Source organism: Amia ocellicauda, chromosome 3 (assembly GCF_036373705.1).
Source record: "Amia ocellicauda isolate fAmiCal2 chromosome 3, fAmiCal2.hap1, whole genome shotgun sequence".
Classification (NCBI taxonomy): domain Eukaryota; kingdom Metazoa; phylum Chordata; class Actinopteri; order Amiiformes; family Amiidae; genus Amia; species Amia ocellicauda.
Window position 1 is genome coordinate 11,340,937 of NC_089852.1, and position 14,289 is coordinate 11,355,225.

Below are 14,289 nucleotides of genomic sequence, written 5' to 3' on the forward strand. Positions count from 1 at the left end.
ATTGTTATTATTTAAGGTAAGCGTACCTTTAAGCGCTCTAAATCTGCTGGAGGCGTTTGTTTATATGTACAGTAAATCCCAGGTTTTCTACCAATAATGAGTAGTATATGTGATACATAAATCCCATATCTGCTTTTTTTTATATAATAGACATCAATAAAATTACTTTTTTTTTTTTTTACAAACACATTATGTAACATGTCAGACATCAGGAATGACCTGGTAAATCTTAGGGTCCTGGGGAACCCCAACCTCGGCCTTTTCTTTGACTCTCAACATGCATGAAATTGACTCAGTACTCAGCTTTCTGTCTAGAAGTGTCTTTTTCCCAAATCAGTTTTTTATTTTTCTCTAATCACTTATTTGAAAATGATTTTCAAATAGGGCTTTGCCTTACTAGGTACAGAACTCATGCGTCAATAAGAGTATATTGTGCAATGACTACAAAAACAGCATTTTCCTAGAATTGTATGTTTTGGGGTCTTGTGCGTTATGTCTGGAACAGTTCCACTAAAAGTGTTTGTGCAGTGACTATTCAAAAGCTTCCAGCTACCGTATTGCTCCAAGAAAATGATTGGAAAGATCCGTCCTGACAGGGGAGTATCTTAATTGGTTTACATATTTACCTATCTAATTCTGCTCTTGCACTCTGAAAGAGGATTATAAAGTACTTAGAGACATACAAATGAGTCTCTCTCCAAATGTCTTGTGGAACGTTTCTTGGGAAGCAGAGAGTCATTGCATTAGACACCACCTTAAAGTTCACTCTTACATCTCCCTCATCACTGTGGACGAACAGGGCTGATGCAGTAACCCAAGTCCTAACATAAGAAGATATAGGTGTATGGTTGTTTGTTTTTTAATTCACATCCACTTACTGTTCCACCAAGGTTAAAGCAAGAATATTTATAATGTTTCCTTTACTGTCTCTCACAAGATCCTGTCGCTTCTAAAAGACACAGCAGAACATCAGCTCACAATGTAGAACCTCTATAAACATCTCTAGAAAGTAGTTAATGGTAGCATGATATTTTCTGATTTAAAAATAAAAAATAAAAATACATTTTAAGCATGACCCAAGATTTACATCATACATACCGTGTTGGACATAACTAAAAGATTCAGCCTTGCAAATCTGACAGGAGAGATCTAAAATCTCTTCGGCAGATGTGCTTTGATTAAAACAGAATATTATTATTATTTTAATAACAACAAAGTCAAACCTGAGAGACTTCTCTGGCTAGTGTAATCTTCTTGAGGGCTTCAAGAGGGAAATGTATTGTTCTGGTAAAGCCAAGGGTAACAAAGAAAAAAATAAAATAACACTTCCACTTTCTGTCTTTTGAGGTATTAAATCATGACTAATGAAAGAGGTTCACTAGGAGCTACAGAAAGAGTCATTCTGTTTAATTGAGCTTTATTTTAAAAGAAGACCTGTGGCCTTAAGGTTGGGTTACCATGTCTGTCCACAGCGTGATCAGGTTTTTATTGACCGGATGCCAGACACATCTGTTCCCAGAAATTACAACGCCATATTTAGCACTGAGTTTCACATGAAAGGCTGTGGACGAGAACGTGACATTGTTTCAGCACTCAGCACAGGTCACTGACAGGGTAGACCGTTTAAAGCAAGAAGGCTTTTACAGGGACCCACACTCCAGCCTGTCAGACCGATCCTGATGATGATAACAAACACTCTCCCGCCCCGTCCTCTCAGTGGCCTGGGCTTGCCTGCTGCACAAATTTAGAGCTGCCATCTGATGACCCTGGTGTGTCAGACATGGCCTGGGCAGCATTGCAGCTGACAAACAAAGTGGATATTCATCACATGCACCACTTTACATGGCATGCACAGTGGACTAAATATGTACATTCACACCAGGAATGTCAGTTATCAAGCTATATATTATTATTCAAATTTGTTGTGTGTGTGTGTGTATATATATATATATATATATATATATATATATATATACAGTGAGGGAAAAAAGTATTTGATCCCCTGCTGATTTTGTACGTTTGCCCACTGACAAAGAAATGATCAGTCTATAATTTTAATGGTAGGTGTATTTTAACAGTGAGAGACAGAATAACAGCAAAAAAATCCAGAAAAACGCATTTCAAAAAAGTTATAAATTGATTTGCATGGTAATGAGGGAAATAAGTATTTGATCCCCTATCAATCAGCAAGATTTCTAGCTCCCAGGTGTCTTTTATACAGGTAACGATCTGAGATTAGGAGCACTCTCTTAAAGGGAGTGCTCCTAATCTCAGCTCGTTACCTGTATAAAAGACACCTGTCCACAGAAGCAATCAATCAATCAGATTCCAAACTCTCCACCATGGCCAAGACCAAAGAGCTGTCCAAGGATGTCAGGGACAAGATTGTAGACCTACACAAGGCTGGAATGGGCTACAAGACCATCGCCAAGCAGCTTGGTGAGAAGGTGACAACAGTTGGTGCGATTATTCGCAAATGGAAGAAACGCAAAATAACTGTCAGTCTCCCTCGGTCTGGGGCTCCATGCAAGATCTCACCTCTTGGAGTTTCAATGATCATGAGAACGGTGAGGAATCAGCCCAGAACTACACGTGAGGATCTTGTTAATGATCTCAAGGCAGCTGGGACCATAGTCACCAAGAAAACAATTGGTAACACACTACGCTGTGAAGGACTGAAGTCCTGCAGCGCCCGCAAGGTCCCCCTGCTCAAGAAAGCACATGTACAGGCCCGTCTGAAGTTGCCAATGAACATCTGAATGATTCAGAGGAGAACTGGGTGAAAGTGTTGTGGTCAGATGAGACCAAAATCAAGCTCTTTGGCATCATCTCAACTCGCTGTGTTTGGAGGAGGAGGAATGACCCCAAGAACACCATCCCCACCATCAAACATGGAGGTGGAAACATTATGCTTTGGGGGTGTTTTTCTGAGGGGACAGGACAACTGTACCGCATCAAAGGGACGATGGACGGGGCCATGTACCGTCAAATCTTGGGTGAGAACCTCCATCCCTCAGCCAGGGCATTGAAAATGGGTCATGGATGGGTATTCCAGCATGACAATGACCCAAAACAAACAGCCAAGGCAACAAAGGAGTGGCTCAAGAAGAAGCACATTAAGGTCCTGGAGTGGCATAGCCAGTCTCCAGACCTTAATCCCATAGAAAATCTGTGGAGGGAGCTGAAGGTTCGAGTTGCCAAACGTCAGCCTTGAAACCTTAATGACTTGGAGAGGATCTGCAAAGAGGAGTGGGACAAAATCCCTCCTGAGATGTGTGCAAACCTGGTGGCCAACTACAAGAAACGTCTGACCTCTTTGATTGCCAGCAAGAGTTTTGCCACCAAGTCGAAGGGGTCAAATACTTATTTCCCTCATTAACATGCAAATCAATTTATAACTTTTTTGAAATGCATTTTTGTGGATTTTTTTTGTTGTTATTCTGTCTCTCACTGTTAAAATACACCTACCATTAAAATTATAGACTGATCATTTCTTTATCAGTGGACAAACGTACAAAATCAGCAGGGGATGATCAAATACTTTTCCCCCCCACTGTGTATATATATAAAACAACAGCCAACTATTCCTTTCTTCGATTTCAGGATGGGTGTCCATGTCTTGACTAGACCCACTTCCTATTTTTACCACTATTTCACAAAGAAAAACATATTGTCTATTCAAAGTCGGAATGTGTAACTGGTGCATTTGTGGTGAATATCCACTTTAATTACACTGAAAGATTTGTTTGGGGGTTTTAATTTTCCTGAGAGCACTATTAGCAGTGGGGAAAAAATAAAATAATAATTCACATGTAATTCTAAAACAGAATACTAATTTGGGAGGTGATGTGTATTCCGATTTGCAGCATTATTTACAGCATGTAAAGAAGCTTCTCTGCCCGAGTTTATAATGCTTCATTTGCATGTTCAGTAGCTTCAGATAAGTCAGGTCCTGACCGGAATGGAAATGCAACAAATTCCATTTTCCAGCCAATTTGGTTAACATGTGTGAGCAATGGATCCCAGGATTCATTGCTCAGCACTGAGGCAATCCAGAACATACACCCACAATGGTGTCAGTGCCAGTCCCAAGAAAATTAGTTAAGTTATAAAAGTAAAACATAAATACGGTATGATCTGTCTATCTATCTGTCTCTGCAATTCTCTTGTCTGAATTTGCCGTCACTTACACAGTGGGTAATCCTCATCACCAGCTCTCCTGAATGAAAAACATGTATACTAATTATAGTGATTTAAATTCAGGGGAGGAAAGGGTAGAACTCACAAACTACTGCTTGAAGTGACCTAGCAACACTTCTGTAAAATTAAAAAAAGCTCTAACTTAGAAACTGATAATTGATCATGTTGTGTCTTTCATCAATATTTTGAGCAATACTTGAATAAATTATACATTTTTTCGATAGGTTTTGTTTCAAGAGAACTATTCAGTAGACTTTCTGGATATGTATGCAATAACACATTAGGGTCTGCCAGAGTAAATATGGTGCTGTACAGATTGAAGGTCATTCAAATATTATACAAATATTATTATTAATAATATCAGGGAAGCTTTGCTAAAAATTTAGTTTTTCAGCCAAACAGAGAAAACTAATATCAACAGGTAGGAAGAAATAAATATGTCCAGGAAATAGGGAGAAAGAATAAAGATGTTGTAGTCATTACATTACCATATTGTTTAAGTAACTAGCCTACACAGCACTGGTATAATGAAGACAATAAATATCAGTGATAGGGGAGACATTTCAAATAAACAAGTGTGCATGATTAATGAGCATGACCTACAAATGCAATCAGAAAACTGGTTTGAAATTATTTACACATATTCTTTTTCTAGGTATCTGAACACCAGGGAATAAAAAGCTCTGTTCAACTGAATGCTTTCTTTTAAACTTGTTTTAACACATACAAAATTAATTGTTCATAGGTCTTAATTTGAGGGAGGGTAGAATCCGATAATTATGATTTTTCATTTATAGGTTCAATTCAGTAGATACTTAGTGGGCGTGAAGAAGTGCATTTTGTTCACTGGGTCATTGAGTGTCTGCAAGTAGAGAGGAGTGTGAATGATGCAATATCACGTGGCATTGTCAAATGAGATGTTTAAATCTGCAGTTTAGCAGCAAACTACACAAAAATGATCCCTGATGGATTATAAAGATATACCCACAATGCATTAGTGGGGCAGGATGTTGAAACTTAATACAGTAAACTGATGTTGCGTTCAGCAAAACGTTTTATTGCCTTCTGACGAAAAAAAGAGAAGAAAGCAAACATTCCACATGAAAAAAAAATACTTTATTAATACGTTTATATAATGTATATCAACATTTACTTTATAGACAAAATATGTACATCAGACAACCTTCTTGTAGGTCCCAAAATAAAAATCTCAAGTACCTCTTTCTATACAAAACTAATCTTCTGTTTAAAACATTACATTCACTTTTCTTTCTTTACTGTACTCCAGTATTTATACAAATACATTTAATGAACATCTGATATCAGTTTATCAGCTTCAACAAGTAAAGGCAACAGCATGAACAAAGAACAGGTTTAATTTGACCAGAAATGAATATTAAAAAGTATGCAAATCAGGGCTAGCACAGTGCTATGTACATGTTTTGTTGAACAACTAAAACGCCTTCTAGTCATAATGGTAATGTCAGTGGGACTTGTATCAAAAATAGAGATGTACACATAATATAAACAAAATAATTACAAGAGATTGCATTACCATTTCATTTTCAGGTTAGCACCTGCTGCACAATGGTAATTAACTGCAAACTAAAAACTAATCTGCACATGTGCAAATCCACTTCCCCATCTGCAAGGATGTTGCACACAAGGTATGAAAAAACAAAAATAGTCTTCAGCTTTAAAATAAAAATAAAAATGCAAGTGTAATTTGGAGGAAGGGGCGGCGAAGGGGGGGTGGTGGATGGGGGTAGCGCAGTTGAATATCCCCCAACTGCCAATTATCAGTGACTGCTCTGGCCCACTAAAGCAGACAAACAGCAGAAGTAGGGGGAACATCACTGTTAATATTTTATGTAATAATCGGTCAAACGGACGGTCTGTTTCCTTTTCAGCAGCTGCTGATACAAGTAGTAGATAACCTCCTGTAATACATTTACAGCATGTAAAAGCTTTAAAAGCAGCATCTACAGGGTTTTTACATTCAACCATGGTGTGTTTGCAAAGGGCAGGTCCTGATAATTAGGGGCTATCCACATTTCACATTCTCGACGTTGCTCAACATTCAACTGAAGGGTAGAGGAAACTTCCGGTATTTAAACCAACGTACTTTTTTTGGCCTTCAGATTCATTAAAAATAAAATAAAATAAATCATCTTCACAATGTCTCATTGGTGCGGCCTCACAGGCTGTCTCAACACCGTTGTGGACAAACCCTCACTAACATTGACTCCTCTTTCTTTCTCTCAGCGTTAAGCTGAGAAGGTGGTGGCCACTTGGCTTCCATGCGCGGCAGTGTGCTTTCATGGGAGGAAAGGGGCTAAAAACATCTGCTGCTGCCAGGAGGACTTCTTTCATGCTGTTCTGTTCCTTCCTTAGTAGTTAACCAACATTCAGAGTACAGGGTTTTATTGTTCTCAGTCTTTGGACTCCATGTTCAAAGGAGGGACCTGTTTTAAAGCTTGGAGCAGGGCGGGGGAATCCATGGGTGTCTGAGCCGCCACAGGGGAGCCTACTCTGGGGGACATCAGAAGCGAAGACTGGTGCTTCTCGGGGCTCAGGCCTCCTGTGACTGTGGCAGCTGATCCTGAAAGCCCAGGGTATAAGACTGGCAACGCCCCCGGGTACCAGCATTTCTCCAGCATGGGCAAATAAGCAGCGGCTGAGGGTGGGATCAAGTAAAAAGGCATGCAGAGTGGGGCCTGGTGTGGAGAAAAGCCAAGAAAACTGCTATGATTTCCCAACATCTCTCCACCAGAGAGGGACTCATCCTCTGAAGACTCAGTCCTGATCCGTTTGGATGGCGGATCATCGTTTTCTTGCTTGATGGAGCCTGCCATTCTCTCTGCTAAAGTGTACTTCAGTTGGCTCTCCTTGCTGTAATACGCACTCTCTGTTTTGGAGTCATTTTTCTCCAGCTCGCCACCATAGCCACTGTCAGTGTCTGTGTCACTGCCGCTCTGTTCCCCGCTCCCCTGGGGATAAGTCCTCTGAATGACGGGCACACAGTTTTTTCCTGGACCCTCAAAGCTTTTGGGCTGCAAGCTGGCTGCTTTCTCCTTATGGTCATGTGCTTTGAGGGGTGGCTCTTCCGTGCGGGGGCTGGGCGAGCTCTGCAGGACCTCAGATGCTACCTTGTGGAGGTGATTGATCATGTGCGACGGTGTCAGGTCTCGCCCACTCTCCTGGTTGGCCAGATACTGGAGCACTTCATTGGCACACATGTGGAAACCGGAACGGAACATTTCCTCATTTGTGTCAGGGCTCTGAGGGGACTGGTCACCTGTGAAAATAAAATCGGGGAAAAAGAAAAGAAAAAAACGTCAGAAATGTAAGCCTGAAATAAACTGCTCATAGAAGTACAGCCTCACAGATACATTAATGACACAGAACCCATGCAATATCCCTTTAATAATGAACAAGTTTAATAATGTGTGTGTTCACTGTGAAGAAAGAGTGAATGTGTTTGCCATGTTTTAGAATGTCACTTTGCACCTTCCATGTATTTTGGGACAATAATTGCTCAGGGGACCTGTAGCATTGTTTTGAAGAACATCTTTATTTTCATTCAACTCACTCAAATAATTATTCCACACTGTGAAATAAATATACTGGATATATATATATATATATATATATATATATATATATATATATATATATATATATATATAAAGGATGTGGTGTTGATTAACATCAATAAAGTAACTACTGTGCAATAACAACTAGATTTACTCACCAACTTGCAATCCATTCTGTAATGCAATTATCTTCTGCTGTTGCTGTTCCAAGAGGCTTGTCAGGGCTTTGACGTGCTTCAGGGTGAGTTCCAAAACTACTGCCTTTTCCAAATGGCCCAAAGTCTGAAACAGGAAAATATCTCATAAGGGCGCAGATCATATCTTATGTAATACTTGCAGCAAGAGCGTCCAAATATTATAATAAAATAAGCCATTCCCTACCTATTAAATCATGATTGTTTTACTAATAATGTCGTTATCAAGCAATCATTTACTGCCTAAACTAATAAGCTTGTAGTGGACATTTTAAAATATTTTCTTTTCATATAGGGTAAAATGAAATTAACTTTGAGAGAATGCAACGTATTATTAAATTAGACACTGCTTAAGATAACCATACCACCTCGCAACAACAACCAATAATAATCAAAATGTATCGCTTTTTTTACCAGGCGCAAAGATCTTGAATTCAGTTGGTAATAATTTACTTTTGCACATCTAATATTAAAGTATACACAACAATGATCCACAATCGGAGTTGATAATAAATATGGAAGGCTTTACAAAAATATAATATCTAGGCAAGTGGAAAAAAATTACAAAAACAGTCTATCTGCATACATTTCTCTTTGGCTTATGTCCCTGCTCCTCTCAAAGAAAGATCTCGACTAGCAAATCCCAACAACCAGGTGGCGCTTCAGACCAGTTACTGCTTCGTTAAAATTGACTTTATTCCAAATTTTGACTTACAGTAAGTTTAAGGTGTTCTGGCAGCAAATCCTTAAGTTGAGCAATGCACTCATTTATTCTGTCACGCCTTTTCTTTTCAATTAGTCTGTGAGGCAACTTGTAAGTTTCCTAGAGGAAAAATAAATAAAAGGTAATTAATGATCAAATATGCCACATTTAAAATGTCAAACAAAAGGTTATTATTGATCAAATATGCACCATTTTTAATATAAATGTATGCATTGAGTATTTCGTATTGTCTCGTACAATTAAATTCCAGATGTATACAAATAATTAAATCAAGTTTATTAAAGTATCAAATGATCAATGCATAATCTTCTCCGACAATAGGAAACAACTTTTTGCCGGTAAAAGTATTACAATACATAAAGGTAAGGAGAATATAGTTTGTAGAATATAATGGTCATACCTTGCTGTCTTCCCCGCGTTTGATCCCCCTTCTGGGCTTGTACACATACATTGGGAAATCCATTCTGCGAGTCGCAAAAGGCACAAATAAGAACCAACGACAGTGCATTCAGATCATGCTTTAACTTCCCTTATCTCTCTCAATGAGATGCACAACATGTAGAGAGCAATCACAGGAAGTACAAACAAACAAACAAACAAGGCTATCTGTGTTTAAAGAATAGCTGTTGCTCTACACGTACCCTTGCATTTCAGAGATGTCCAGCGATGGGTGTTTTGCCATACAAGGAGGTGGCTGGGCTGTTGTAATCCTTTCCATGCTCCTTCTTTTCGAAAAAACAATTAGCAATAGACCCGAGGATACCGAGAAAGCAGGATTTTGTGGAACCAAGCACAGACTATATAATGTCTTGGATATGGATTTTAAATATATATATATATATTTTAAAACAATGTTGTGCCGCTGTCAACGCTGATTTCCCGTCTTCTAGTTTTTCTTCAGATGTTGCACTTATTGTCCTTTTTGCTGTGTGCTCGATCGCGCTGCTGCCAGCCGGAGATCCGAGCGCAGTCGGCACTAGTGCGGCGCTGCAGGCTGGGTTAAATGCGTGCGTGTGGGTGGATGGATGGATGGGTCTACGTGTTAAATAAACCCTGTGACTGCAGACACGTCTCCGGCTCCGACACTGACCTGCCTCCGTCACATGAGCCTCACGTGTTGGACAGCGCTTTCATCTGAACTAAGAACAACCCTCCTTCTCTTGCTTTTTTTTCTTGTTAAGGAGGATCTGCAAGCCAACGTTACACCCTCGTCACACCATGTGGGTCCCGTGTACTTCCATGCTCCTCTTGAAACTATTAGTAGGCAACATACAACAATCTGTAGGCTGGAAACGTGCAGGCTTTTGGGTTTTTTTTTTCTTTCTTCGGCACAGAAGAGGTTTTACACAGAAAATAGGGCAGACTAACCCTTAATATGTTTTAGGCAGGTACCTCCGATTCGCTCCCGCGAGTCAGATTACGGACTTCCCAGTCATGCAGTACATTTGAAATGCAATTTAAAAACTGAAACAATATAGCTGGTTAACGGGTATAGCCCAAAACTTTATACATGTATCCCTAGTGTGCACCCCAGCTAACACACAACGTTGTAGCAACCTAATATTGCTATCTGGGATAAACTGTGATCGATTATTCTAGAGACAACACGCATTTAATTGAGTGTGAATGTGAACGGTGTATGTAACACTATTCTTCACTCGATCACTTCAGGCATGTTGTTGTGCGCGATTACTTTGTTGCCATTAAAATAAGGAGAATTTACAATTTGCTTATTTATATATTCAGCTAATACAGAGACGCGCGCCTTTAAGATCCCCCTCTTATTTTGCACCTAATGCATTCTAACATTACTATTATAAAACTTCATCCAGACAATTGCACATGTAGTGTGCTCGATGACAATGGGTAAAACCGGTTCACAGCATATACTGCAGACGACTACTGAACTTCAGGGCTGCGTGACGCAACCTTCTGGACTGCATTCCCACGCAAGAGCAGTCCGTGCGTACGTGCCAATTGACCGGGTCCAGCTCTGCAGCTCTTTTAAGGTTAATATAGGCTAGTATGCTAAGCCAGCATTGTGTGTATTTATTGCATTTATGTCTTTCAGGCGTCATTTTTATATGCCCAACGTTACGTAACCACAGTTCTGTGAAAATCTCATGTCACCATTTGGGATGGACTAAACGCTCTGTATCGTGCCTTTATCCAGGGCGACTTTCAAAATGAGAGCAATAAAACAGTGCACTAATACAGTACAACAACCACAATACACATGATTCACATTATGGCTCTATTCCCATTTAAATAGGCATACCAAAATATCACACAGCTACACAATTTATATTATAGTTCAGTTGTCTCAATGCTACAGATTTGCTTACGATGGTTTTCATCTATATGAGCAGTATCTGATGCTCTGCCTTACATTCTGCTAAAATCAAATCGCACCCCCTGCCAACAGGGTAATGGGAGCAAATACTATCTTCAGCTTCATCATTTTTAACAGCCTTCAATTAAAGGTTACCAATGCATTCTGAACAAGAACAGCACACTACCAACAGTTCATAAAATATCGTGGCACAGTCAGAAATAAGTAATCGAATGTGCATGTATTCAAGTATAAATCTATAATGAATTTGGTGAGCGGAGGGGGGGGGTAGGTCTTATTGAAAAATCTATGACGTTATACACCTTCAATTTGAAATATGTACGTTAAAAAAGCCTGTACGAGTATGAGACCACTGTTTGGGTGAATAATCGGTTAATACGGCACTGTTCAGAGCTGCTGCGCCTGCCAGCAGCATTGCGCATTTGCAAAGTGTTTATCCCGGGGACGGGAGTGTTTACCGACATCTTATCTCGCTGCGATCCTGGCAGCACGATGCTATTCCGCGCTGCCCATCCCCCGGCACCTGTTTGGCAATGTGTCCGCGGGAGAGCGGGCTGTTCCCGGGGAGTCACGTTGATCTCCTCATGGCCGCCGAGAGCAGCAGAGCCCCGCCGCTGACGTCACCGGCTCCCGCAGCCCCGGGCGCCGCGCGCTGAGACGTCCCCGCCCGCCGGTCACGTGCCTCCCCGCGCGGGCAGCTGCGGGACCGGCGGGGCGCGTGAGAGAGAGGAGCCTCACCGCTTTTACTGCCGTTTATTAGTCACACTGTTTCACAGCGACACAGTCTGTATTTCCCATTCGTAAGCAGATACATCGACTGAGTATAACTTATTCTGAAGTTTTACATGGACAATGCAAGCGGGGAACACAACATTGCCAAAACTGGAATGAATATGAATTTTAACGGTTTCTCTACTAGATATGTGTATTAAAAATGTATTGGATATCTCCACATGATGTACATATTTCTAAACGAATCAAACCCCGTTTCATGAAATTATCTCTTGCAGTAATATAAATACAATACACAAATAGTGTCCGAATGCTGCACAGAGCAAACGTGTGAATGCATGGGACGTGTCAGGACGTGTCATGTACCGGTTTGTTCTCTACAGGTTTCGGAAAATAAGTGCAAACACTTTCTCCGTAATCCTTGCACTGGCAAAAATACAACATGTCGCCTCTTTTATGGGGTTAAACATTGTGTTGTTCGACAGCCAGACAGTCACTAACGGTGCTGCGTTTCAGGGCTGCGGCACAGGATGTCCCCGTCATTAGGGAAGAGGCTGAGCGTTTTTCACAGGACACAGAGCAACAAATGTTATGGAAAACTCGGATCTCCAACATTATTGCCACCCTGCCGGGTTCCTATAAAAATCAACGAAGCATGAGAATGCAGTGCTTTCATGCGCCCTTGTGGTTTTCCTGGAAACATGTACTGTAATTAAATCCATGGCAAGCAGTTTCTCAATGCTAACTGAAATCCTGCGTCTGATTGCCAAATAACAATCCCCGCTCGACCATGGGAGTAACAGTGAACATTACGATTCAGCTGCACAGTGACATCAGGTAAATGTATTACTGTAAAACAAGACACTATAATAGACTATAAGGATATAAGAAACAATTGATGTTGCCTATAGAGCAATAGACCTTTCACGGAGAGTAATTTGCAGGACAATATGTTTACAATTCAGCATTTTGTATATAGATACATACAAATAAATACAATATATGACTATTGATACTGTATGCATCAACAACACATCTGTCAAAAATAGTTACATACATCTCTAAATACACAATGTTCAAATGGCAGAACCTCGGCAGATCCCCCAGCTTGTGTGGCTTGCCTTTGTGGACACTTTTTCCAACTTTCCAGCTGCTGTATAGGTGAAAGCAACCCAAAAAATAGTTATTCCATTTACCACCTTATAAATCTTCAGATTAATCATCACAATGGATTCTCACTAACACATTTCAGAGGTTTCAATTAAATAATGGGGGTGTAATTCCAAGACTTACAGGATTTCTGTAAAAGCAGAGCAATTATATTAATGAACATTTCAATCTCAGTTTGTTGAAAATGAATTAAATGTGCAAAAATTCTTACAATTATATGTCAGAGGAAGTCAATCCAAGCTAAAGCACTGTTTACATAAACCCATAGGGATTACACTACGATTTAAACAATCAAATCAATAAATTAATATATTTTGGTGCAATCCATTACTGATTTCACCGTACAGCCACAGCTCTAAATCTATCAGAGAAGATTATCATAGAAAATTGAAAACTCTCATAGGTCCTGCAGTTTTGGCAGCCATGTTAGAGTTTAGTTGTTCTACAAAATTCACTACTGTAAACATGATCACATGCACGTCTGTTCTTAGAACAGGAAAAAAAAAAAAAAAAAGAAAAAAAAAGTTTACTGCAGACTACCCCAAATTAGTTTAAGTATGCAAACATTGCACCTTCTGAATGAGTCTGCTCTTGTGCACAAAGCGGTCTGTGCGTTTGTTGCATGCCATAGGTTAATAAATGTTATCTATCAACTTACAACGCATATCCACTGCTATAAATAGCAACCTCAGTCGAACATCCTTCAGTAGCACTCATGCTTTCTGCAGATTCACTTTTAGACATCAGCTATTGCAGACAATTCTTTTTCTAGCATGTATAACCCAACATCCCTGAGTTTTTAGTCGTTTCTAACTATGAATGAACAAGAGACTGAGCTGGTATAGAGTCTTCTTCGAAATTGTCTAAATTTACAAGTAACGTGCTAAAATGGGTTAAGAGTATTCACTGCTTAAACCTTGGCAAAGAGGCAGCATTACATGGCAAATGACAAGTTTTACAGGTAACCGACAAAAGCTAAACAATGAAAATGTCTGGCCTCCAAGGGAAATGGAAAACCCCTGAAAGTTTTTAGGTTCATCAAACCAAAAAAGTCCAAACCATCTGTGCATCAGAGGGCTGCCGTGGTAGTTGAGGTTTGAGTAATAAAGACAGCTTGTGGGTTCGTGGGAGGCTGCGTGAAGACAGAAATGACTGCTGATCTAGTCGGATTGTTGATTTAAGGTCATGGTGAACATCAGTACTGGAGAAAGACACAAATAAACAAGCATCAAAGAGTTTAACATCCAGGATGACAAAGCAGGGGGAAGAATTAGAGATTTTTTTTTACCAACAAGAACAAGACAAGACAAAAACCTACCT

General features: G+C 40.0%; 1 protein-coding gene across 1 annotated transcript; it reads right to left on the reverse strand.

The window, feature by feature from the left end:
- Positions 1 to 5,236: 5,236 nt before the first annotated feature.
- bhlhe40 (basic helix-loop-helix family, member e40) lies at positions 5,237 to 10,605 on the reverse strand. Its single transcript, XM_066698141.1, has 5 exons — positions 9,356 to 10,605; positions 9,115 to 9,178; positions 8,706 to 8,813; positions 7,955 to 8,078; positions 5,237 to 7,498 (listed from the first exon to the last, which is right to left on the reverse strand). Exons 1-5 carry the CDS (start codon positions 9,430 to 9,432, stop codon positions 6,633 to 6,635), a joined length of 1,239 nt encoding a protein of 412 aa, XP_066554238.1. The 5' UTR covers positions 9,433 to 10,605; the 3' UTR covers positions 5,237 to 6,632.
- Between the last annotated feature and the right edge of the window lie 3,684 nt (positions 10,606 to 14,289).